Raw genomic sequence first — 26,338 nt, 5'->3', positions numbered from 1 at the left:
GATTCTACTTGGTCTCTATACTGACGCTTAGCTTGTTTGATTGCCTTGCGGAGGGAATAGCTGCACTGTTTGTATTCGGTCATGTTTCCGGTCACCTTGCCCTGATTAAAAGCAGTGGTTCGCACAGTGGTTCGCGACATCTTCAACGCACGTTCTAATGAACTCGCACACCGAATCAGAGTATTCGTCAATGTTGTTATCTGACGCAATGCGAAACATATCCCAGTCCACGTGATGGAAGCAGTCTTGGAGTGTGGAATCAGATTGGTCGGACCAGCTTTGGACAGACGCTGGTCCACTGCATTTCAGCCCTGCCACAAAAGCTGACATGTCAGTGAATCTCTCGTTAACACAGGTGTGAGAGTGTTAATGAGGACAAGGCTGGAGATCCCTCTGTCATGCTGATTGAGTTCGAATAAAAGACTGGAAGCTTCAAAAGGAAGGTGGTGCTTGGAATCATTGTTCTTCCTCTGTCAACCATGGTTACCTACAAGGAAACGTGCCGTCATCATTGCTTTGCACAAAAAGGACTTCACAGGCAAGGATATTGCTGCCAGTAAGATTGCACCTACCTCAACCATTTATAGGATCATCAAGAACTTCAAGGAGAGCGGTTCAATTGTTGCGAAGAAGGTGTTGAAGATAAGTAGTTTCTTGGGATTCAAATAGTTCATGACGCCCAAGAAAGTCCAGCAAGCGCCTGGACCATCTCCTAAAGTTGATTCAGCTGCGGGGTCGGGGCACCACTAGTACAGAGCTTGCTCAGGAATGGCAGCAGGCAGGTGTGAGTGCATCTGCACACACAGTTAGGCGAAGACTTTTGGATGATGGCCTGGTGTCAAGAAGGGCAGCAAAGAAGCCACTTCTCTCCAGGAAAAACATCAGGGACAGACTGATATTCTGCAAAAGGTACAGGGATTGGACTGCTGAGGACTGGAGTAAAGTCATTTTCTCTGATGAATCCAGTTTCTGATTGTTTGGGGCATCCGGAAAAAAGCTTGTCCTGAGAAGACCAGGTGAGGGCTACCATCAGTCCTGTGTCATGCCAACAGTAAAGCATCCTGAGACCATTCATGTGTGGGGTTGCTTCTCAGCCAAGGGAGTGGGCTCACTCACAATTTTGCCTAAGAACACAGACATGAATAAAGAATGGTACAAACACATCCTCCGAGAGCAACTTCTCCCAAACATCCAGGAACAGTTTGGTGATAAAAATTGCATTTTACAGCATGATGGAGCACCTTTCCGTAAGGCAAAAGGGATAACTAAGTGACTCGGGGAACAAAACATGGATATTTTGGGTCCATGGCCTGGAAACTCCCCAGACCTGAATCCCATTGAGAACTTGTGGTCAATCCTCAAGAGGCGGGTGGACAAACAAAAACCCACAAATTTTGACAAACTGCAAGCATTGATTATGCAAGAATGGGCTGCCATCAGTCAAGATGTGGCCCAGAAGTTAATTGACAGCATGCCAGGGCGGATTGCAGAGGTCTTGAAAGATTAGGGTCAACACTGCAAACATTAACTCCTTGTATCAACTTCATGTAATTGTCAATAAAAGCCTTTAACACTTATGAAAAGCTTGTAATTATACTTCAGTATTCCATAGTAACATCTGACAAGAATATCTAAAGACAATGAAGCAGCAAACTTTGGAAATTAATATTTGTGTAATTCTCAAAACTTTTGGCCACGACTGTACAGTACAGTTGAAGTCGGAAATTTACATACACTTAGGTTGGAATCATTAAAGTAGTTTTTCAATCACTCCACAAATTTCTTGTTAACAAACTATAGTTTTGGCAAATCGGTTAGGACATCTACTTTGTGCATGACACAAATATAATTTTTCCAACAATTGTTTACAGACAGATTATTTTAATTAGAATTCACTGTATCACAATTCTAGTGGGTCAGAAGTGTACATACACTAAGTTGACTGTGCCTTTAAACAGCTTGGAAAATTCCAGACAATTAGGTCATGGCTTTAGAGGCTTCTGATAGGCTAATTAACATCATTTTGAGTCAATTGGAGGTGTACCCGTTGATGTATTTCAAGGCCTACCTTCAAACTCAGTGCCTCTTAGCATGACATCATGGAAAATCTAAAGAAATCAGCCAAGACCTCAGAAAAAAACATTGTAGACCTCCACAAGTCTGGTTCATCCTTGGGAGCAATTTCCAAATGCCCGAAGGTACCACGTACATCTGTACAAACAATAGTACGCAAGTATGAACACCATGGGACCACACAGCCGTCATACCACTCAGGAAGACGCGTTCTGTCTCCTAGAGATGAACGTACTGGTGTGAAAAGTGCAAATCAATCCCAGAACAAGAGCAAATGACCTTGTGAATATGCTGGAGGAAACAGGTACAAAAGTATCTATACCCACAGTAAAACGAGTCCTATATCGACATAACCGAAAGGTCGCTCAGCAAGGAAGAAGCCACAGCTCCAAAACCGCCATAAAAAAGCCAGACTATGGTTTGCAGCTGCACATGGGGACAAAATTCTTTATTTTTGGAGAAATGTCCTCTGGTCTCATGAAACAAAAATTGAACTGTTTGGCCATAATGACCATTATGTTTGGATGAAAGAGGGGGAGGCTCGCAAGCCGAAGAACACCATCCCAACCGTGAAGCACGAGGGTGGCAACATCATGTTGTGGGGGTGCTTTGCTGCAGGAGGGACTGGTGCACTTCACAAAAGAGATGGCCTCATGAGAGAGGAAAATTGTGTGGATATATTGAAGCAACATCTTAAGACATCAATCAGGAAGTTAAAGCTTGGTCCAAATGGTTCTTCCAAATGGACAATGACCCCAAGCATACTTCCAAAGTTGTGGAAAATGGCTTAAGGAAAACAACGTCAAGGTATTGGAGTGGCCCTCACAAAGCCCTGACCTCATCCTATAGAATATTTGTGGGCAGATCTGAAAAAGCGTGTGCAAGCAAGGAGGCCTACAAACCTGACTCAGTTACACCAGCTCTGTCAGGAGGAATGGGCCAAAATTCACAGAACTTATTGTGGGAAGCTTGTGGAAGGCTACCTGAAACGATTGACCCAAGTTAAACAATTTGAAGGCAATTGAGTGTATGTAAACTTCTGACCCACTGGGAATAGGATGAAAGACACAAAAGCTGAAATAAATCGTTCTCTCTACTATCATTCTGACATTTCACATTCTTAAAATAAAGTGGTGATCCTTTAAACTGAGTTTAAATGTATTTGGCTAAGGTGTATGTAAACTTCCGACTTCAACTGTACCTACTGGAGTACACTGCTTGTATCCAACCAATTGAATGCAATCCTATTGTATTGATCCTGTATTAAGTTGTCTGTCTGTGTGCCCATCTGTAGGTGTTTAAGGAGTACTTTAAGGAGCTGGAGGAGGAGAGTATCCGTGACAACTTTGTGACGGTGTATGAGCTGATGGACGAGGTCATGGACTTTGGCTTCCCTCAGACCACAGACAGTAAGATCCTGCAAGAGTGAGTATTGGACTGAGTACCAGTCAATCAATACTGCAGTCTGTCTTGGAAGGCTTGGCTTGACATTTCAGACTGTAATACAGGGGCAGTACTAAAACAGACTACCAAACTGATTGATATCCAACAGGCTGATATCCAACAGAGTGATATCAAACAGACTACTAAACGTACTGATATTCAACATACTACCAAGCTGACTGATTTCCAGCTGACTGATTTTCAGCTGACTGATTTCCAGCTGACTGATTTTCAGCTGACTGATTTCCAGCTGACTGATTTTCAGCTGACTGATTTCCAGCTGACTGATTTCCAGCTGACTGATTTCCAGCTGACTGATATGCAACATACTACCTAACAGACTGATATGCAGCAGACTGATATGCAGCAGACTGATATGCAGCAGACTGATATGCAGCAGACTACCATACTTACTGGTATCCAACAGACTGAAATCCAACAGACTACCAAACTTACTGATATTCAACAGACTGATATCCAACAGACTGATATTCAACAGACTGATATCCAACAGACTGATATCCAACATAGTACCAAACTTACTCATATCCAACAGAATGATATCCAACAGACTGATGTCCAGCTGACTGATATCCAACAGACTACCACAGTGCTATGTAAACTACAGTATATAGGATCCAAACGCTTTAGCTTGTTAACAATACTTTATTTTTGTGTTTTCTACAACATACTACCAAACTGACTGATTTCCAGCTGACTGATATCCAACAGACTGATATCCAACAGACTACCATACTTACTGGTATCCAACAGACTGAAATCCAACAGACTACCAAACTGACTGATGTCCAGCTGACTGATATCCAACACAGTACCAAACTGACTGATGTCCAGCTGACTGATATCCAACAAACTGATATCCAACAGACTACTATCCAACAGACTACCATACTTACTGGTATCCAACAGACTGAAATCCAACAGACTACCAAACTGACTGATGTCCAACAGACTGATATCCAACAGACTGATATCCAACATAGTACCAAACTGACTGATGTCCAGCTGACTGATATCCAACAGACTGATATCCAACAGACTACTATCCAACAGACTACCGCAGTGCTATGTAAACTACAGTATATAGAGTCCACATGCTTTAGCTTGTTAACAATACTTTATTTTGGGGTTTTCTACAACATACTACCAAACTTACTGATATCCAACAGACTGATATCCAACAGACTGCTATCCAACAGACTACCACAGTGCTATGTAAACTACAGTATATAGGGTCCACATGCTTTAGCTTGTTAACAATACTTTATTTTTGAGTTTTCTTCTCTGCTAAAGAGTGAGTGGAGTTAGTCAACACCTCTGTCTGCACACCTTTCAACTAGATGGCTTGCCAGCATACTTGCATCCAGGCTAGTGACAGTATACAATAGCCTACAGGATTCAGAGGGTTTAGCTCTTTAACAGGAATTTGTTTTCCTATTTTGCTCCTGGGAAAGGTGCCATGTTCTGACAGAAGGTTCAGCATTCACTTAATTAGGGCCAGGCTACCATGGCAACGGGCTAAATATGTCTCCTTAATTACATCTTCTTACACTTACAATTGAAAGCCTGCTTGTAACATCATACTATAATATAGTATTTTTATTATTACTCAAGCAGACTGTTTAATGTGATAATATGGTGACTGTCTGGTGTAGACATGTGAAGATTTTGCCCTGAGGTTTGATGAGGCCTTTGTCAGTGTGATGTCTATGTTGTCTGTGTCCATGGGCCTGAATAGATAAGGCTGATCATCGCTAGACTGTCTTCCATTGAGATACACAATACCACCGTCAGCTGGCTGCACTCGACACTCCAGACAGACGAGCTCTGTGCCGATCATCGTTTTGCCAAGGAGACACCCCACCCCATCCCGGCGTACTTCCATCCTCGCCCTCTTCTCCCCCAATTAGGCTCTTCCACACACCCCCCCCCTTAAAACACTACCCACCTGACCTGCCAACCTGTCACGGTTTTCTGTAGGTGAAAGAGAGTCGGACCAAAATGCGGCGTGTCTATTACGATCCATGTTTAATAAAACTGAAGTAAACACGAATCAATATGAAAAAACAATAAACAATACACGAAAACCGAAACAGCCTAAAACTGGTGCAAACGAGCACACGACAGACAAAAGGACAGGAAAAAGGATCAATCACCCACAAAACCCAACACCAAACAGGCTACCTAAATATGGTTCCCAATCAGAGACAATGACTAACACCTGCCTCTGATTGAGAACCATATCAGGCCAATCACAGAAACAGACAAAGCAGACACACAACATAGAATGCCCACTCAGATCACACCCTGACCAAACAAAACATATAAACATACAAAGCAAACTATGGTCAGGGTGTGACACAACCATTCCCTTGTCTTCCCCTGTGTGAGACAAGGAGTGTGTTTGTGTGTGTTGTTTCGTAGTATGACTGACATGACATTCTTATGCTAATCTGTCGATTTACCGCCAACTCTGCTCTCGGATAGACTCATGAGCATTTCTGAGAAGAATCAGGACCAAACCAAACAAGCCCGCTTGTCTTTCATCTCTTTCCACTCTCTGTGAGTCGTGATGAGGTGTTGAGATGAAATGATCTCCCTGCTTGAGGTGGGTTATCGTAAAGTGCAGTGGTTATCACCACAGTGCAGTGGTGAAATCAAACCAGTGTTTCGTAATTTCTTGGTCAATTTTGGGGGTCATCTTTCGGTGCCTGTGCAGTGTGCAGACACACATTTTGAGCCATGCTAGCGTCTTTAGGTTTAGTGGAGGAGAGAAATTCGGCAAGCATCAGAAGGTTCCATGATGGAGAATGGATCAATCTGTCTCATTACCCCAGGGGCAGCTTGGAGAGATGCAGGCAGAAGAGATCTATCAGGGGGGATGGATTACAGGTGTGTGTGTGTGTGTGTGTGTGTGTGTGTGTGTGTGTGTGTGTGTGTGTATTTGAGGAAGTAGATGGTGTTGCTGTCTGTCACCTGGTTGTTTGTCAGTGAGATATAAAGAGAGGCAAAGGCAGGTGTTCCACAGATGGTCACGTTTGCATACTGGAGGTACATCATCTCCCTCCTACCCACACCCCATCTCATCCCTTCAGACACCCAGTCCTCCCTGGAGGACAACAAGCCTCTCTCAGAACAGTATATCTCTGCCTGTTGTACAACTCAGCACTGCAGCATACGTTACTGATAGTACAGCCAGTAGGAGACGATAGTCATACAAGGTCTGCTGTGTTTAAAGGCACAATGGGATCGGGCTAGTGACATGTAACCACTCTCATGGAGCTATGGGTCCCAGGCCTGACAGTCTGAGGTCAACTTGATTGCTTTTAGCAATTGTAGGTTGTACCGATTTAATGAGCACACAAGATGTAGTTCAGGTACAAAATAATGATTTGAGCTCAGAGTTTAGTTTAGCGCAGTCTGAGTCTTTGCGTTACAATTACAATGTAAACCCCCTTGTTCCAATTACAACCATGGTTACCGAGCTCACAACCCAAGACAAATCCTTTCAATAATCTATCTACTCCAGTCAAGAGGTTTATTAAAATTAACATTCTATTCAGGGGTATCATAAGCTCTTTCATCAATAATGAATAAATACAAGGTATGAAATCACCTAGAAAACAAATATCTTCATAAAATAACTTCCGCTGTCCTTCCAAGAGTTTCTTTTCATCTTGTGCTTGCTCCTCTGTTCTTGCACCTAAGTGGAAAGTGAGGTAGCGATGCCTGTATTTGTCCCCCTCTGAACAAGCCTACATGGTATCTGTCCTCTCTCCTCTCCCCCTCTCTTCTGTCCCCTCTCTGCTCTCCCCGGTCCCTCTGTCCCTCTCTCCTATCTCCTCTCCCTTCTCTCCTCTCCTGTCCCCTCTCTGCTCTCCCCGGTCCCTCTGTCCCTCTCTCCTATCCCCTCTCCCTTCTCTCCTCTCCTGTCCCCTCTCTGCTCTCCCCGGTCCCTCTGTCCCTCTCTCCTATCTCCTCTCCCTTCTCTCCTCTCCTGTCCCCTCTCTGCTCTCCCCGGTCCCTCTGTCCCTCTCTCCTATCTCCTCTCCCTTCTCTCCTCTCCTGTCCCCTCTCTGCAGGTACATCACCCAACAGGGTCACAAACTGGATGTGGGCGCCCCACGCCCCCCCGCCACCGTCACCAACGCTGTGTCCTGGAGGTCGGAGGGCATCAAGTACAGGAAGAACGAGGTGTTCATGGACGTCATCGAGTCCGTCAACCTACTGGTGAGAAGCCTCTTTAATGGGATCTCGTTTTGTTACTATTCTACCTGTTCACTGTGAAGATAAAGTCATGGCAACTAAAGTAAGAAACTGCTCAGTAGAAAAACAGGGGACACCTCTAGTAAACAATCATTATTAAAGAACACTAGCCAAGCCATTAGTTTCCACACATCTTTTAACCCTTTGAATGTGTGATCTATCTGTATAGAGTACAGACTGTACACTATACTGTATATGGCTTGTACTCAGTAATAACCTGTTGATGACGGGTGACAGTGACTAGTTGGGACAGGAGTATGATTATAAAACAGCTGGTCTGGCTTTGTGTGGCGTAACTGATTTGCGTGTAGGGTAAGACGAACATACAATAGATTAAAGGCCCAGTGCAGTCAAAAACTAGAACTACCTGTGTTTTATATACACTACCGTTCAAAAGTTTGCGGTCACTTAGAAATGTCCTTGTTTTTGAAAGAAAAGCAAATTTTTTTGTCCATTAAAATAACATTGAATTGATGAGAAATACAGTGTAGACATTTTATGTTGTAAATGACTATTGCAGCTGTAAACGGCAGATTTTTTTTTTAAAGGAATATCTACATAGGTGTACAGGGCCCATTATCAGCAACCATCAGTCCTGTGTTCCAATGGCACGTTGTGTTGGCTAATCCAAGTTTATAATTTTAAGGCTAATTGATCATTAGAAAACCCTTTTGCAATTATGTTAGCACAGCTGAAAACTGTTGTCATGATTTAAAGAAGCAATAAAACTGGCCTTTTTTAGACTAGATGAGTATCTGGAGCATCAGCATTTGTGGGTTCGATTACAGGCTCTTCGTTAGTCTATTCTTGTTCTGAGAAATGAAAGCTATTCCATGCGAGAAATTGGCAAGAAACTGAAGATCTCGTACAATGCTGTGTACTACTCCCTTCACAGAACAGCGCAAACTGGCTCTAACCAGAATAGAAAGTGGAGTGAGAGGCACCGGTGCGCAACTGAGCAAGAGGACAAGTACATTAGAGTGTCTAGTTTGAGAAACAGATGCCTCACAAGTCCTTCTTTTAAAAACAAGGACATTTCTAAGTGACCCCAAACTTTTGAAAGGTAGTGTATATTTCCACACTATGAGGTTGGAATGAAAATGATGATAATGCCCTTTAGTGGAAGAGCTCTTTGAAAAGACCGCCTTAATTTTCAGCCTGTTTTAGTGGGATGAAGCTTTGGCCTGCCTGGAAACATCACCAGGCAGTAAATTAGTAAATAGACTATTAACAAAGAGTTCCAAAACTCTCTGCCAATAACAGCTAGTTCAGAGTTTAAAAATATATTATTGTCACGTACACCTGATAGGTGAATTGCCATAGTACGGCACCCCTGGAGCAAATTAGAGTTAAGTGCCTTGCTCAAGGGCACATCAACAGTTTTTTCACCTTGTCGGCTCGGGTATTTGAATCAGCAACCTTTTGGTTACTGCCCCAATGCTCTAATGCAAGGCCACCTGTTGCGCTTCCCCCTCCCCACTCACACCACTCACAGACAGCCCTAGCATAAAATGTTGCTTGAGAAATTGCTCTTTGTTAAGAAGCACTTTTTTTCTCTCGTTTTGACCATTTTAAATTAAAACAATCCCCGTAAGGTACTTAATTGTTACCCAGAAATTATATTGAGATCAAAATGGCTGCATTGGGCCTTTAACCTAAACCAGGAAATTGTTTGAGTAAAGGTAAACATTCCCAGGTAAAGAGTACATTGTCATACACTTTACTGTACATACTGTTTACTGTATACCAATGATAGGAAACTTTGATGGAGGTGGGGGCCACAAAGAGACGTATCTCATCATAAGGGGCCGCAGTGGGTCTGTGTACCCAGGATAGATACATTTTTGTTCAAATTTGATTTCTAATAGTTGTATATATATTTAGAGTGATCATTATTTAGAATGGACAGGCCAAGAAACAAGGTCAGGTTTACAGTAAACTGTATGAGAAGGTTCTTCCAGACACCGTTTCTCCACTCCCTTGAATCAAAAATGTGCGGAAATTATTTCCGATTTCCTGTCCTCCGGTTTTTGTGCTAACGTTGTTACACCGGGACACCCATGTGGCCACAACCTTTTGGTTTGGCACGTAACCAGCCCCCTGAGCCCCTGATGTATCCCAGGGGTCACAGACAGAGACATGGCTGATAACTGATTGTAAGGAAGAGCAGGTCTGATGGGCCTCTATTGCCACATTATCATTAAACTGGACAGCTAGATCTCTGAGCTCCCTTTTTGTGACAAGCCACTTTATCATCTTCAGTCTCAAACACCTTCCTTAACCTCATATAAACCTGCCATCCTTGGTTCCTCCTTGTCAAAATCAGAGTTTTTGTGATGAATATTTTTTGCTGTCTGTAACCCTCCCTGTAGGTGAGTGCTACCGGCAGTGTCCTGCGTAGTGAGATCGTGGGCAGCATCAAGCTCAAGGTGGTCCTGTCTGGGATGCCTGAACTCAGACTGGGCCTCAACGACAAAGTGCTCTTTGAAATCACAGGACGTGAGTATAAACACCTACAGTATAATGCCTGTACACCATAGCCGTGGGAAGTAGGGATGCTGAGGTGCTGCAGTACCCCCCCCACACACAATACAATTAAATAATGTTTCCAAAATGGAATAATTACTCCTGTCTGAACACTGACTGAATCTGGGCAGCACATGAACCAAATGTTTATTTATTTAGTATTTTATTTAACATTTATTTAACTAGGCAAGTCAGTTACCAAAAGACAAAAGGCCTCCTGTGGGGACGGGGCCTGGGATTGAAAATGTAAATAAATACAATATAAAACACAAAACACATCACAACAAGAGAGACAACACAACACTACATAAAGAGAGACATAAGACAACATAACAAGGCAGCAACACATGACAACACAGCATGGTAGCAACACAACATAACAACAACATGGTAGCAACACAGCATGGCAGCAGCACAAAACAGGGTACAAACATTATTGAGCACAGACAACAGCACAAAGGGCAAGAAGGTAGAGACAACAATACATCACACAAAGCAGACACAACTGTCAGTACGAGTGTCCATGATTGAGTCCGATTCCAAATAAACAGTTTGTTGCATTTTGGCCATAGAAATAGAATCCATGGAACCCAGCGAGCACATAACGTTCTGAAAACGTTATGTTTCTTACAGCTTGGTGAGAGCGTGGTTGTCCAATGGTTATTTTGCATACAACCTTCCCATAATGTTTCCTACAGGTTTCATCATGGTTTGTTTTAAAGTATTGTTCTCAAATTGTTAAGAAACAACGTTCTTCTGTTGGAATTTCAGCATAACATTTTCTTCAGTTTTCTTCACGATTCAATTTAAAGTCCTGTTCTCAGAACATTAAGAAAACGTAAGTAACATTCAAAGAACGTTCTAAGAATGCTATTTTAAAACATATATAGTCAGGCCTCCCGGGTGGCGCAGCGGTTAAGGGCGCTGTACTGCAGCGCCAGCTGTGCCATCAGAGTCCCTGGGTTTGTGCCCATGCTCTGTTGTAACCGGTCGCGACCGGGAGGTCCGTGGGGCGACGCACAATTGGCCTAGCGTCGCCCGGGTTAGGAAGGGCTTGGTCGGTAGGGGTGTCCTTGTCTCATCGCGCACCAGCGACTCCTGTGGCGGGCCGGGCGCAGTGTGCGCTAACCAAGGTGGCCGGGTGCATGGTGTTTCCTCCGGCGCATTGGTGCGGCTTGGTTGGGTTGTGTATCGGAGGATGCATGACTTTCAACCTTCGTCTCTTCCGAGCCCGTAGTACGGGAGTTGTAGCGATGAGACAAGATAGTAGCTACTACAACAATTGGATACCACGAAATTGGGGAGAAAAAAGGGGTAAAATTAAAATAAAAAAACATATACAGTCCATTTCGTTCTCAGCATCAACAAAACTCTCTCTATCCTCAATCTTGTTAAGTGTGTTCAGGTGTGTTGGCCACACCTGATCTTAATGAGTGCTTGTTTCCTTTGAAATGGGGTCTGTTTGAATAGACAAAAATGAACAGCTATGTTCAGAGTTCAGCTCCATGCTAGTGGCACAGTGGACTAATTCCATGTATAGAGAGCAGAAGATAAAAAAAGAGATGTGTTTGCATAATTAATGTGTCCTATCTGTGCTTGGAGTTAAAAAATGTTAAACTAAGCTAGCAGTGTTATCAAAAGTCTCATTGAAACATACTCAGAATGTTATTTAATTACCTTCAAATAACCTTGCATTTTTGTTCTTGGGACGTTAATAAAACCACCAAGGAAAATTTTAAGGGCACCATAGAATTGTTTTCTCAGAACCTCCCTGCAACCTAAAAATGTACATTCCCAAAACAGGCTACATTTTCACTTCTATTCAACGTTTAAGAAAAAGTTCCGTTTTAACTTACAGAAAACGTATGGCTTCATTCCCAGAACCAATGGGAAACCAAAAATGTACATTCCCACTTCCAAGGAACCAAATGTGCTAGCTTGGAAGGGTTTTGGAATCTCACTCTGGTCATTTTTATTTTATTTATTTATTTAATTTGACCCCCTTTTTCTCCCCAATTTCGTGGTTTTCAATTGTTAGTAGCTACTATCTTGTCTCATCGCTACAACTCCCGTACGGGCTCGGGAGAGACGAAGGTCAAAAGTCATGCGTCCTCCGATACACAACCCAACCAAGCTGCACTGCTTCTTAACACAGTGTGCATCCAACACGGAAGCCAGCCGCACCAATGTGTCGGAGGAAACACTGTGCACCTGGCAACCTTGGTTAGCGCGCACTGCGCCCGGCCCGCCACAGGAGTCGCTGGTGCGCGATGAGACAAGGATATCCCTACCGGCCAAACCCTCCCTAACCCGGACAACGCTAGGCCAATTGTGCGTCGCCCCACGGACCTCCCGGTCGCGGCCAGTTACGACAGCGCCCTTAACCACTGCGCCACCCAGGAGGCTCACTCTGGTAATTTGACTGGTAAACTCATGGGTATGCTCAAAATGGCTGTCAGTTGTAACTTGAATGGACACTTCATGCATTCTATTTCTCTACTCCGTCAGTGAATAGGACTTTCACAAATGTCTAAATACAATTGCAGGAAGTATGTTTAGAAAGCGAATGGCTACTGCTGAAAAGAGAAGATTAGTTTGTCAGTAGAAGCTACCAGTTTTTTTTCTTCTCAACAACTCAGAAGAACAGCACTGTTTTCAAAGTAGCTCTGGCCTCTCTTGAGACCATCAGCAGTACGGTGAGAAGCCTAGGTTATGCACATTCATGCTATCTTCATCATTGGATGAGTCTGTGCCACTGGACAGTTGATTCAGTAGCTTACTGCCTATAATATTGATATATTGTTTCCCTTATTTTTATTGGCCCTGAGCCAGGTCGAGACCAAGGCCCGGTTTCTCAAAAGCATCTTAAAACTAAATTCATTTTAGAACCATAGAATCCCAGAATGACATGAAATGCGTTTATAAAAGGCCATGTTTTCCAGAACCTCCTAAAAATGCTTCTTCTTAACTAGGCAAATGCGATAATAGAATAGGTTATTATAAAGGGATTTTTATACACCCAAATCAATATCTTCCTGTGGCTATGCTGTACACAGTATACACACAGACTGACTTACAAGTACACAGACACACCAAAAGGTAAGGACAATCATAGCCGGTACAAGATCCCCAACCCAAATAATTGGACTCTTCATCCCTGGAGAGATGTGGTCACAGATAATATGGACAATTACCTTCCATGCCCAAATCCTCACCCTTCAATATCTTAGTTTGTTCCCAATCCTGCCCAACTAACTCCATACCTCCTGCCTCGCATCTCTACCTACACCCCTCTGCTTCCACCGCCCCCATTCTCCGTCCCTGGTCTCCCCCCTCATCTGCCCTGGTTGTGGGGCGTCTGGTGGATGACTCTTCCCTGGTCTCCCCCCTCATCTGCCCTGGTTGTGGGGCGTCTGGTGGATGACTCTTCCCTGGTCTCCCCCCTCATCTGCCCTGGTTGTGGGGCGTCTGGTGGATGACTCTTCCCTGGTCTCCCCCCTCATCTGCCCTGGTTGTATGGCGTCTGGTGGATGACTCTTCCCTGGTCTAGCCCCTCATCTGCCCTGGTTGTGGGGCGTCTGGTGGATGACTCTTCCCTGGTCTCCCCCCTCATCTGCCCTGGTTGTGGGGCGTCTGGTGGATGACTCTTCCCTGGTCTAGCCCCTCGTCTGCCCTGGTTGTGGGGCGTCTGGTGGATGACACTTCCCTGGTCTAGCCCCTCGTCTGCCCTGGTTGTGGGGCGTCTGGTGGATGACTCTTCCCTGGTCTAGCCCCTCGTCTGCCCTGGTTGTGGGGCGTCTGGTGGATGACACTTCCCTGGTCTCCCCCCTCATCTGCCCTGGTTGTGGGGCGTCTGGTGGATGACTCTTCCCTGGTCTAGCCCCTCGTCTGCCCTGGTTGTGGGGCGTCTGGTGGATGACTCTTCCCTGGTCTAGCCCCTCATCTGCCCTGGTTGTGGGGAGTCTGGTGGATGACTCTTCCCTGGTCTAGCCCATCATCTGCCCTGGTTGTGGGGCGTCTGGTGGATGACTCTTCCCTGGTCTAGCCCCTCGTCTGCCCTGGTTGTGGGGCGTCTGGTGGATGACTCTTCCCTGGTCTAGCCCCTCGTCTGCCCTGGTTGTGGGGCGTCTGGTGGATGACTCTTACCTGGTCTAGCCCCGGTGCTAATCCCTCCCCCAGGCTACTGCTGCTGTCGGCAGATGGACGGCTCCTCACATGCAGCCTACGGCCTGGAAGTGAAGTGGCATGTCTGGAATAGAAAAAGAAAAGTACTCCTACAAATAATGGATAGATAAATAAGAGAATGCAAAATGGGCTTCTGCACTCTCCCTATTGGGGCGGAAGGTAGCGTAGTGGTTAGAGCGTTAGAAAGTTGCAAGATCGAATCCCCGAGCTGACAAGGTAAAAAATCTGTCATTCTGCCCCTGAACAAGGCAGTTAACCCACTCTTCCTAGGCCGTCATTGAAAATAATAATTTGTTCTTAACTGACTTGCCTAGTTAAATAAAGAAAAAATAAATCAAATTGCAGCAGGTAGGTTAGTGTTGGGCCAGTAACCCGAAGGTTGCTGGATTGAATCCTCGAGCTGACAAGGTAAAAAATCTGTCATTCTGCCCCTGAGGAAGGCAATTAACCTACTGTCCCACAGGCACCATAGATGTGTTTTAACACTGCCCCCCCCTGCACCTCTCTGATCCACAGGGGTTGGGTTAAATGCAAAAGACACATTTCAGTTGAATACATTCAGTTGGACAACTGACTAAGTATCCCCCTTTCTCTTTCCCATAATCAGAGAAAGAAGTTCTCCCAAAATGTATATTGCACTTTGTTTTTCTATAACATGCATATGTATGTATTCCCTCAAGGGATCCTACTAAAAACCTGAATTTGGGACAAGTAATTTCGAACCATAAAGGTGTGTTTTGAATTAAGAGGTCATTTTTATTAATGTCTGTCCTGGCTTGCTACATTGTAAACAGCCTTGTGTGGGTACCACAGCACCCTCTTCTGGTCAAAGTATTGTAATGACCTGACTAGATCATAAATGAGCAATTGTCCAGACAGAGGCTTGAGTTTGCGAATTGACGTTTTATTAAACCAACTTTACACAGGCTACTGTTTGGGCCGTAGCACACGCCAAAAAGATAACAGATAACCCACAAGCCAATCGTGACCTTCTCTTGGGAAGCCCAGACGTAAGAGAGGGAGAACAAAAAGCTGAACCTGGTCTTAACTTCCAATGCTCCACCCCCCCTCCACGCCACTCCGCCAACCACCAGGATGCCCGGCATCAGAACATTCCAGGCATTCCCGTGATTGGCAGATAGCAGGTTGATTGACATGTCGGACCCCGCGAACACCGGGTACTGGTCAGTACAACACAACCACCTCCTAGCCTAACACACATAACACACAGCTGTCTGTGCGGGTCGCTACACAGCCCCCCCACCACAAAGTCCCTCGTCCCCGAGGGAACAAACAAAGTCTCTGAAGCGACCCGGAGGTCTCCTTTGCCTGCGTGTCCGTGATGGTCGCAGAGTGCCCCTCTGGGAATCAGGGGATGAAGGCATGGGGGACAAGGAAGCGGGAACGGGTAATACAGTCCGTGGCTCTGGGGAACCACGCGGTGACACAGGGGGGGAGACAGGGGGAGTGGGCTGTCTGGAGCCTTGTCTGCGGCACCCGAGGGTGGGTGCCTGGAGAATGTCATTGCCAGAGCGGGGAATTGTGGGGGTTCCTGGGGTTTGGGGAAAAGAGGCCCCTCTGTATGGGGCTAACCTGTCCCGGTGCAGTGCCACCTTTCTCCCCCTGGGAGGAAGCTGCACCCGGTACACAACCTCCCCTACCCTCTCCAGGACACTGCAGGGTCCCACCCAGTGACTGTCCAACTTGGGGCATCTGCCTTTTTTCCTTAGGGGGCTGTAGACCCAGACCAGCTCCCCAGCCACAAAGTGCCTTCCCCGGGTGTGCACGTCATAGTTCCTTTTCTGCCTCACACCTGCATTCACCAGCTGCTCCCTGGCGAAGGTGTGGGCTGTCTCCAGGCGGTCCTGGAGTCTCCGGGCATACTCCGGCCCCGGAGGAACATGAGGGCTATCCAGGGGCCGACCAAACGCCATCTCCGCAGGGGTGCGGATCTCTCTCCCCAGCATGAGGAGGGCAGGCGTGCAGGAGGTGGAGTCTTGGACAGCGGAGCGGCATGCCATGAGGACCATAGGCAGGTGCTTGTCCCAGTCCCGCTGGTGTTTGGAAGAGACGATGGCCAGCTGCTGTCCAAGCGTTTTGTTGAAGCGCTCCACAAGGCCATCACTTTGAGGATGGAGAGGAGTAGTGCGGGTCTTGTGCATACCCAGCCTCTCACACATGGTGGCGAACACACGGGACTCAAAGTTTCTGCCTTGGTCGCTGTGGATGGACTCTGCAGCTCCAAACCTGCTGAACATCCCCGCTGTCAGGGCGTCGACGATGGTCTCTGCCTCCTGGTCAGGCAGAGCATAGGCCTCGGGCCATTTTGTGAAATAGTCCATGGCCGTGAGCACCCAGCGGTTTCCACTGTCTGTGGTGGGGAACGGCCCAACTACATCCACTCCCACCCTCTCCATGGGAGCCCCCACTGGGAACTGTTGGAGCTGAGCATGAGAGCGGCCTGGGGGCCCTTTCTCGCTGTGCAGTTGTCACAGCGGCGACAAAAGTCCTCCACATCCCTCTTGTGCTGCCCCCAGTAGAAGCCCTGACGGAGACGGCGCAGTGTTTTTGTGACCCCAAAGTGTCCAGTCCCCACCCCCATGAGTACTCTGGAGCACAGCCTCCCGCAATGCTTTTGGGACCACCACCTGCCACCTCTCCTCTCCCGTAGCTGACTCCTTCCATGCCCGCTGTAGCACGCCATCAGCCAGCCGCAGTCTCTCAAACTTCGACCACAACCCTTTGGTCGCGAGTGAGAGCGCTGTCACCTCTTCCCATGGTGGCCTCACCTGCGCCTCTACCCACTGTAGCACTGGCTGTAGGTCTGTGTCCCGTCCCTGCTGCTGCCGCCATTCAGCCACGTCGACAGTCTGCAGCTCGCAGCAGACCGGCCCGCTTGCCCGACACACTGTGGCACAGACACCCTCCTCTGCCCGCAGCTCTCTCTCCCGTCCCTCTCTCCGTTCACAGTGGCGGCAGCCGTCTGCAGTACAGGGCCGACGGGACATGGCGTCGGCGTTGGAGTGGCGTGCCCCTGCCCTGTGCACCACCATGAAGTCATACGGCTGAAGCTCCTCCAACCAGCGTGCCACCTGCCCCTCTGGCTCTCTGAAAGACATGAGCCACTGGAGAGCAGAGTGGTCAGTCCTTACAGTAAAGGGCAGACCACCCAGGTAGTACTTGAAGTGTTTGACGGAAGCCACAACAGCCAAGAGCTCCCGCCGGGTGACACAGTAGCGGCGCTCATGTTTGTCAAATGTTTTGCTGAAGTACGCCACCACTCTCTCCCCCTCTGGCCCCACCTGGGCCAGCACCCCACCCATGCCCACATTGCTCGCGTCTGTGTCCAGGATAAAGGGCAAGGTGAGGTCAGGGGGCGAGCACGGGGGCCTCGATCAGTGCACGTTTGAGGGTGTTGAACGCCTCCTCACACTCCACTGTCCAAGTGAAAGCCTTGTCCTTCGGCAGCAGGCGGTTCAGTGGAGCAGCAACGCTTGAGAAGCCCCGTACAAACCTCCTGTAGTACGAGGCCAGGCCCAGGAAGCTCTTCAGCTGACGCTGGTCGGTGGGGGTGGGCCAGTCTCTGACAGCCCCTACCTTGTCCTCCATGGTGCTGATCCCCTCCTTCCCCACTCGGTGGCCCAAGAAGGACACCTCTCTCCTCATGAAGTGGCACTTCTCGGGGTGGAGCTTCAGACCTGCGGCAGCCACCCTCTCCAGCACACGCCGTAGCGCCCCCAGGGCTGAATGGAAGGAGCTGCCATGGGCCAGGATGTCATCGAGGTATACCAGACACTGCTGTCGGGGGATGCCATCCAGCACCCTGTCCATCAAACGCTCAAAAGTAGCTGGAGCGTTGCACAGGCCAAAGCACAGGACCTTGAACTGCCAGTGTCCTCTGTTAGTGGAGAACGCAGTTTTGGCTCTGGCCTCTGGGGAGAGGGGCACCTGCCAGTAGCCACTGCGGAGGTCTAGTGAGGAGAACCAGGAGGACCCCTAACCAGGTCCAGCGACTCATCGATACGTGGTATGGGGTACGAGTCCTTCCTGGTTACCTCATTCAGCCGCCTGTAGTCCGCACAGAACCTCAGCTTGCCCCCTTCTTCGGAACCATGACGACTGGCGCCGCCCAGGGGCTGTCTGAGGGCTCAATGAAGTCTGCCCGCTGCATCTCCAACACAGCCTTGTCTGCCGCCTCCTGGCGTGCCAGCGGGATACGGCGGGGACGCATCTTGATGGGTCGAGCATCACCTGTGTCGATCTCATGCTGCACCAGATGAGTCTGACCCACCTCTTCCTCACTCAACGCAAAGCTGTCTCTGAATTCAAACAGCAACTGCCACAACCGTTCCTGCTGCTCGGGGTCAAGACCAACACAGTTCCTCCCCCATATCTCCCTCACTGCAGACAGTGTCCTCTCCTCTCCCATCTGGGGTAGCTGGGCTGGGGGGTTGTGGCCCGGGCTCACAGAGGGCTGTGTCATGGAGGTAGCTGGGGGAATGTAACACACCGCCGTAGGTGACAGGGGGACTGGGGAAAAGTCACACACAGCTGTGGGGGAGGGGGCACAGCCATGAGTCTCTGCTGCTTTAACTGTTGGAGTAAAGGGTTTGTTGGGTTGAGTGAATGTGACATTAGGGGAGCCATGGTGACTTCCGTCCCTCCCTGGAAGCTCAGTGTGCCCCTATTTAGGTCTAACTGGCAGCCTGTGCTCCTAAGAAAGTCCAACCCCAGGATACAAGGGTCCTGCACAGCCGCCACCCACACAGGATGACGCACAGTCCTGCCCCCTACTGTCAGAGTCATTATTCCCTTCCCTTTCATGGGTGCCAGCTCACCTGTGACTGTGCGGAGCTGCACAGTTGTAGGCTCACACTGAGTCCAACCTGGCACAATATCTGGCCTCACCAGGGTTACTGTGGACCCAGTGTCCACCAGGGCGGAGCAGGGCACCCCCTCCACAGTGACAGGGACATGACAAAAATCCCCAACACAGGTCCGGCCCACCACAACAACAGGCTCCATCCGCTTGCCCTCGTCTGCTTCTGGGGGAAGTGGAGCCTTGCTTCCCCGTCTGTGCCGGTGGGCTCCTCCTGAAGATGATGGTGGTTGGGGTAGAAAGCCAGGGGTCCGCACTACCCGGTCTATGCGGACCCCGAGCCGTTTCCCTGAGCTCTGGGGGACATGGGGCAATCTCGGCGCAGATGGCCTGGCTGGCCACAACCCCAGCAGACCCTGGGACCAGGGCTTGTGTTTCGTGCCGCCTGTAGCGACACAGCCCGAATGAGTTTTGTCATTTCGGCCACCCAAGCAGGCTTTTCCGGCTCCGGGCTGCTCTGCCCCCAGCTCGCACAGAGGGTGTGTCTCCCCGCACCCCCACCAAAGCCCCAGCTGAAGCCCCAGCCCACACCAGCTCCCTCTCCAAAGCCATCTCCAAGGCTGTCTGCAATGACTCAGGATGAGCCAGCTGGGTCTGTATGCGCAGCTCCGTAGGAGAGAGCGCCTGTATGAACTGGTCCCGTGCTAGCTCGCTCTGCACGGAGGGGGCATGTGAGCATATGCCCGCCGAGAGAGGCTCTCAATGTCATTAGCTAGCACCCGTAGAGGCTCTCCAGGCTGTCTGCGTCTATTACTCAGTTCGGAGCGCAGTAGCCCGGGCTGTACACACTGTCCATAGCGCCTCCTCAGTGCTCCCACTAAAGCACCATAATCATGCCTGTCCTCGGGGCTAATCAATATCAAACAGGCCAGAGCTTCATCCGTGAGGCATAAAGCCAACTGCAGTGCCCTTTCTTCATCCGACCACCCCCTAAAATGAGCTAACAGTTCAAACTGAGCATGAAAAGCTTCCCAATCCGCCTTACCGGAATACTTCGGGGTCTTAACAGATACGGACGCAGCCGGGAACTGGGCGCCGCCATGTTTGTTTACATCCTGAGCCCCAGATTCCTCGTCACGCCGCGTCGACGTCGCCACTTCGGTCCGCCCACCAGAATCCGCGCGAAATACAGACGACGAAGCACTCATGCCCGCTTCAGCCGCCATCGCTCTAACGTCCTCCCTCAAGCGGCCTCTGCGCTCCGACGCCCTGGCGATCTCCTCAGACAGAACCCCCGACGTCCATTCACACGCACCTCCTTGGCCATAATCGTCCCCTACCTCCACCTTCACTTTCGGATTCCCTCGACGCATTTTCAATCCCGTTCTCACCTACGGTAGCTAGCCACATAAGTCAGCTAGCTAGCTGGCTAACTTGTATTAACGTTTTTACTTCTGACACCAATGTAATGACCTGACTAGATCATAAATGAGCAATTGTCCAGACAGAGGCTTGAGTTTGCGAATTGACGTTTTATTAAACCAACTTTACACAGGCTACTGTTTGGGCCGTAGCACACGCCAAAAAGATAACAGATAACCCACAAGCCAATCGTGACCTTCTCTTGGGAAGCCCAGACGTAAGAGAGGGAGAACAAAAAGCTGAACCTGGTCTTAACTTCCAATGCTCCACCCCCCCTCCACGCCACTCCGCCAACCACCAGGATGCCCGGCATCAGAACATTCCAGGCATTCCCGTGATTGGCAGATAGCAGGTTGATTGACATGTCGGACCCCGCGAACACCGGGTACTGGTCAGTACAACACAACCACCTCCTAGCCTAACACATAACACACAGCTGTCTGTGCGGGTCGCTACAGTATGTTAATGTCTCTACACATGAAGAAGATACTGTTGGAGAGTTAGGGCTGTCAAATTTGGGTATAGGGAAATCATGCTAATGATACATACAGGAAATAAAATCACATGAGCTTACAGGGAGAGTTTTAAAGTAGGCTTTGAGAGATATGAGAACTGAAACAGATCAAATTGTGAAAACGAATAAAACACGGGATTAATTTCTGTGATATGGACACATGACTGTTCTGTTGCCTTGTTAGGGAGATAGTGAACCACAGGGGACAGTGTGATAACCTAAACCCTTCTACGTCTGGCATCTCTCTCTCCCTCCACCCCCTTGGAGCCTGAACATGAATGTGCCTCCTTTTTGACCGTTCCACAATCTCTCAGTAATGATGCTACTAGGGGGACCATACTTACAGTATATTGGGGAGAGTAGCGCTTCAAAGGGCTAACCTGCTGGGATGTCATGATCTGATAGGCCTGCTAGGTCTCTGATCTCCAAAGACTAGATGCTATAGCTCTCCCTGGAGGATGGGGCTTTACATTGAAATGTCACACACACACACACACACACACACACACACACACACACACACTCGGTCAAACTCAGTCACCTTGGTGTGGACAGGGTTCATTCTACCTGGGTTCATGTGGGGCCCAGAGTCATGAAGAACTTTTAACAGCAGCTCTGCTGGGCCTTTTTCTATGTGTTCAGGAAAACAACGGGAACATTAGGCTGCTCACCACAGTACACAGCCACATTGCCAGGTCGTTGTTTTCTAACCCACTCCTGAAGTGGATGTTCTTCCAAAACGTTCTCTTACAACAGCTATGATCGATTGAACTCTTTATAAAGTACCTACGAAGAAGAACCCGCGGTGTGTTTTCTGAACAGGAAGGATGACAATGGAACCTGCAGGATACTTTTTATTTAGTATCTGAGGCATATAAGATGGTACAGTATTTGAACTGAGACTGGAAAACTTCTATGGACTCCCATGGATATTTCGCACTGATCCAATGTGCACCTGTCAGGCGCTGTGTATTAGGACATAGTCGTACAATAACCCCTCCCCCTTACCTGTCCTGTCAGGAGAGAAAAGTAAGACGGTAGAGCTGGAGGATGTCAAGTTCCATCAATGTGTCCGTCTGTCCCGTTTCGAGAATGACCGCACCATCTCCTTCATCCCCCCCGACGGAGAGTCCGAGCTCATGTCCTACCGCCTCAACACCACGGTCAGCAGAACACACACACACTCTTTCTCACACACACACACACACGTGCACACATCTCCTTTGCTCCATGTTAACCGTCTCTCCTCTCCTCTGTCTGCCAGGTGAAGCCTCTGATATGGATTGAGAGTGTGATTGAGAAGTTCTCCCACAGCCGAGTGGAGATCAAGGTTAAGGTAAAGGATGTCCACCATCATCCGCTGTGTTTTAGCATGGCTCCGACATTGGCTTTCCTATGAACCCTGGCTGCAATGTGGGACAATGTTTGGTTTGGGACTGTTTCCTCAACCTTTAACTTTAGATGCTATGAGTTAATCATTAAGTAAGGAAGTCTTCATACAATAACCTCTGTGTTTCTTCTTGATGACTGTATCCTTTCTTTCCATCACTAGCATTGCACGTCTCTGCTGGTAACCCTGTGACCGTTTGACCTTTCACCTCCACCCTACAGGCCAGGAGTCAGTTTAAGAGTCGCTCCACTGCCAACAATGTGGCCATCATGGTACCTGTGCCCAGCGATGCTGACTCGCCCAAGTTCAAGACGAGCACAGGCAGCTGCAAGTATCTTCCCGAGAAGAGCGAGGTGCAGTGGAACATCAAGTCCTTCCCTGTAAGTAGCTAACGTCACTGAGATGAACTAAACATTACTACCCTGAACAAAAATGTAAAGTGTTGGTCTCATGTTTCATGAGCTGAAATAAAACATCCCAGAAATGTGTCATTCCCACAAAAAGCTAATTTCTCTCATATTTTGTGGACAAAGTTGTTTACATCCCTGTTAGAGAGAATTTCTCATTTGCCAAGATAATACATCCACCTGACATTTGTGGTATATCAAGAAGCTGATTAAACAGCATGATCATTACAGAGGTGCACCTTGAGCTGGGGACAATAAAAGGCCACTCTAAAATGTCCAGTTTTGTCACACAACACAATGACATATATGTCTCAAGTTGTGAGGGAGCGTGCAATTTGCATGGTGACTGCAGGAGTGTCCACCAGAGCTGTTGCCAGAGAATTTAATGTTCATTTCTCGACCATAAGCTGCCACCAACTTCTGAGGCCCACTGTGAGGCCCATTCTTTTTTAAGGTATCTGTGACCAACCGATGCATATCTGTATTCCCAGTCATGTGAAATCCATAGATTATGGTCTAATGAATATATTTCAATTAACTGATTTCCTCATATGAACTGTAACTCAGTAAAAATCAATTGCTGCATGTTGCGTTTTTATATTTTTGTTCAATATAATAATAATGGCAGTTCAGTCAATGCCTCCCTGTTAGTGGGTCATCTACTACAGTATGGTAATATTACCATAGCATAGGTCCTGTGTGGCTTAGTAGGTAGAGCATGGTGCTTGAAATACAAAGGGTCGCGGGTTCAATTCCTGCTGGGACCACCCATACATAGAAAGTATACATCTGCTAGATTATTGTAACAGTAGCCATGTGTTTAAGATACTATTTTGTTCAATCCACCCTCACACAGTTGTACTCTTCAAAACCGTACTATGGGTAATTATTGACCAGGGGCAGCTGGTGGGAGGAGCTATTGGAGGACAGGCTCATTTGAATGGCTGGAATGGAGTGAATGGAACGGAGTCAAACTCGGTTTCCATATGCCGTTCCATTGATTCCATTCCAGGCATTACAATGCGCCCGTCTTCCTCCTATAGCTCCTCACACCAGCCTTCTCTGTTATTGGCTAAATAGTAACTAAATGGTAAACATGCGGTCTTATCCATTAACAGATTCTGAAGGCTACAGTATTCTCACAGGAAGCAGCACATTTTCTAATAACATGTTTTTACACAGCCACCAGAAGAATCACGGGGAGGTTAGACAGGTTATGACTGATAACAGCTAGAGGAAACACTTCACACTGATAAAGACTGACAAGGATACTTTACTCAACCCCATGGCCTAACTATTACATTCAGCATGACTCTGTCAACTCTCTCTGCTGCTGTAAACCCACATCCTTCCTGCCTCTGAGAAACAAGAGAGCCGCATGGACAGTTTAAACTGTGTGTGGAGGTGATATTGGTGGTGTGTCGCAGGAGACTGTGTTTATTAAAAACAAAAAACAATGTTTTAAGTGAGAAGTAAGCATTGGTCTGAAGCTGAAAAAGAAAGGAAATTCACATGAGCACCACAATGACTATTCCACCCATGCTATACTAAGGTTTTCCAGCACACAGCTTTGACCTAGTACAGTAGCTATGTTGGTATTGTACTTCAAACTATGTGTTGGCAGGTTGCTTGGGATTCAAACCTTCTCAAACAGCCTAATTCATACTCTTAGAGGAGGTGCATCCACAATAATGTGATTTGTACTGCCATTCAGGTCCTCTTGTAGTTGTTTACCTAACAAGGAAGTCCTGTGCACTTGATGTATCCTGCACCAGTACAGACGTGAGGAGTGTTTTAATATGACTGCATGGCCTAGCTAGCTTTATTGTGATAAGATCAGGTAGGGAGGGGTTTTGCTTCAACAGGCTATTTGTTTGTTTCACAGTGCTATAAAGTACACTATATATACAAAGGTATGTGGACACTCCTTCAAATTAGTGGACTCGGCTACTTCAGGCACACCCGTTGCTAACAGGTGTATAAAATCAAGCACACAGCCATGCAATCTCCACAGACAAACATTTGGCAGTAGAATGGCCTTACTGAAGAGCTCAGTGACTTTCGATGTGGCACCGTCATAGGATGCAACCTTTCCAACAAGTCAGTTGGTCAAATTTCTGCCCTGCTAGAGCTGCCCTGGTCAACTGTAAGGGCTGTTGTTGTGAAGTGGAAATGTCTAGGAGCAACAACAGCTCAGACGCGAAGTGGTAGGCCTCACAAGCTCTCAGAACGGGACCACCGAGTGCTGAAGCAACACTCGCTACCGAGTTCCAAACTGCCACTGGAAGTAACGTCAGCACAAGAACTGTTCGTCGGGAGCTTCATGAAATGGGTTTCCATGGCCGAGCAGCTGCACACAAGCCTAAGATCACCGTGCGTCGGCTGGAGTGGTGCAAAGCTCGTCGCCATTGGACTCTGGAGTAGTGGAAATTACCTGACCTCAACCCCATCAAACACCTTTGGGATTAATTGGAACGCCGACTGCGAGCCAGGCCTAATTGCCTGACCTCACTAATGCTCTTGTGGCTGAATGGAAACAAGTCCCCGCAGCAATGTTCCAACATCTAGTGGAAAGCCTTCCCAGAAGAGTGGAGGCTGTTATAGCAGCAAAGTGGGGGACCAACTCCATATTAATGCCCATGATTTCGGAATGAGGTGTTAGATGAGCAGGTGTCCACATATTTTTGGTCATGTAGTGTAGTTCACAACATAACAAAGAACCTTAACTTCTTATGGCTGCAGGGGCAGTATTGAGTAGCTTGGATGAAAGGTGCCCAGAGGTACCCAGAGTAAACGGCCTGCTCCTCAGGCCCAGTTGCTAATATATGCATACTAGTATTGGATAGAAAACACTTTGAAGTTTCTAAAACTGTTTGAATGATGTCTGTCAATATAACAGAACTCGTATGGCAGGCAAAAACCTGAGAAGAAATCCAAACAGGAAGTGAGAAATCTGAGGCTGGTCGATTTTCAACCCAGGCCCAATTGAATTCACAGTGGGATATGGCTGAAGTTACACTTCCTAGGGCTTCCACTAGATGTCAACCGTCTTTAGAAACTTGAATGAGGCTTCTATTGTGTTGTGGGGCTGAATAAGAGCTGAGTCGGTTTACTGGCAGAGAGCCATTTCCTGGTCACGTGCATTTCACATGATATCGACCCGCGTTCCATGGCTTCTCTAGACACAAAGGAATTCTCCGGTTGGAACTTTATTGAAGATTTATGATAACACCCTAAAGATTGATTCTATAATTAGTTTGAAATGTTTCTTC

The 26,338-nt window shown here is 47.6% G+C and overlaps 1 protein-coding gene across 1 annotated transcript in view; it reads left to right on the top strand.

Annotated features, from left to right (window-relative positions):
* Positions 1 to 26,338, top strand: part of LOC135513181 (AP-1 complex subunit mu-2-like) — a 44,906-nt gene that overhangs the window by 12,880 nt on the left and 5,688 nt on the right. The window contains exons 4-9 of the mRNA XM_064935971.1: positions 3,368 to 3,498; positions 7,620 to 7,767; positions 10,176 to 10,302; positions 22,290 to 22,432; positions 22,534 to 22,605; positions 22,881 to 23,039. Of these exons, the coding sequence (XP_064792043.1) occupies positions 3,368 to 3,498; positions 7,620 to 7,767; positions 10,176 to 10,302; positions 22,290 to 22,432; positions 22,534 to 22,605; positions 22,881 to 23,039 (780 nt within the window). The remainder of the gene's footprint in view (positions 1 to 3,367; positions 3,499 to 7,619; positions 7,768 to 10,175; positions 10,303 to 22,289; positions 22,433 to 22,533; positions 22,606 to 22,880; positions 23,040 to 26,338) is intronic.

Source organism: Oncorhynchus masou, chromosome 24 (assembly GCF_036934945.1).
Source record: "Oncorhynchus masou masou isolate Uvic2021 chromosome 24, UVic_Omas_1.1, whole genome shotgun sequence".
Taxonomy (NCBI): Eukaryota; Metazoa; Chordata; class Actinopteri; order Salmoniformes; family Salmonidae; genus Oncorhynchus; species Oncorhynchus masou.
This window is presented reverse-complemented; position numbering and strand designations above follow the sequence as displayed.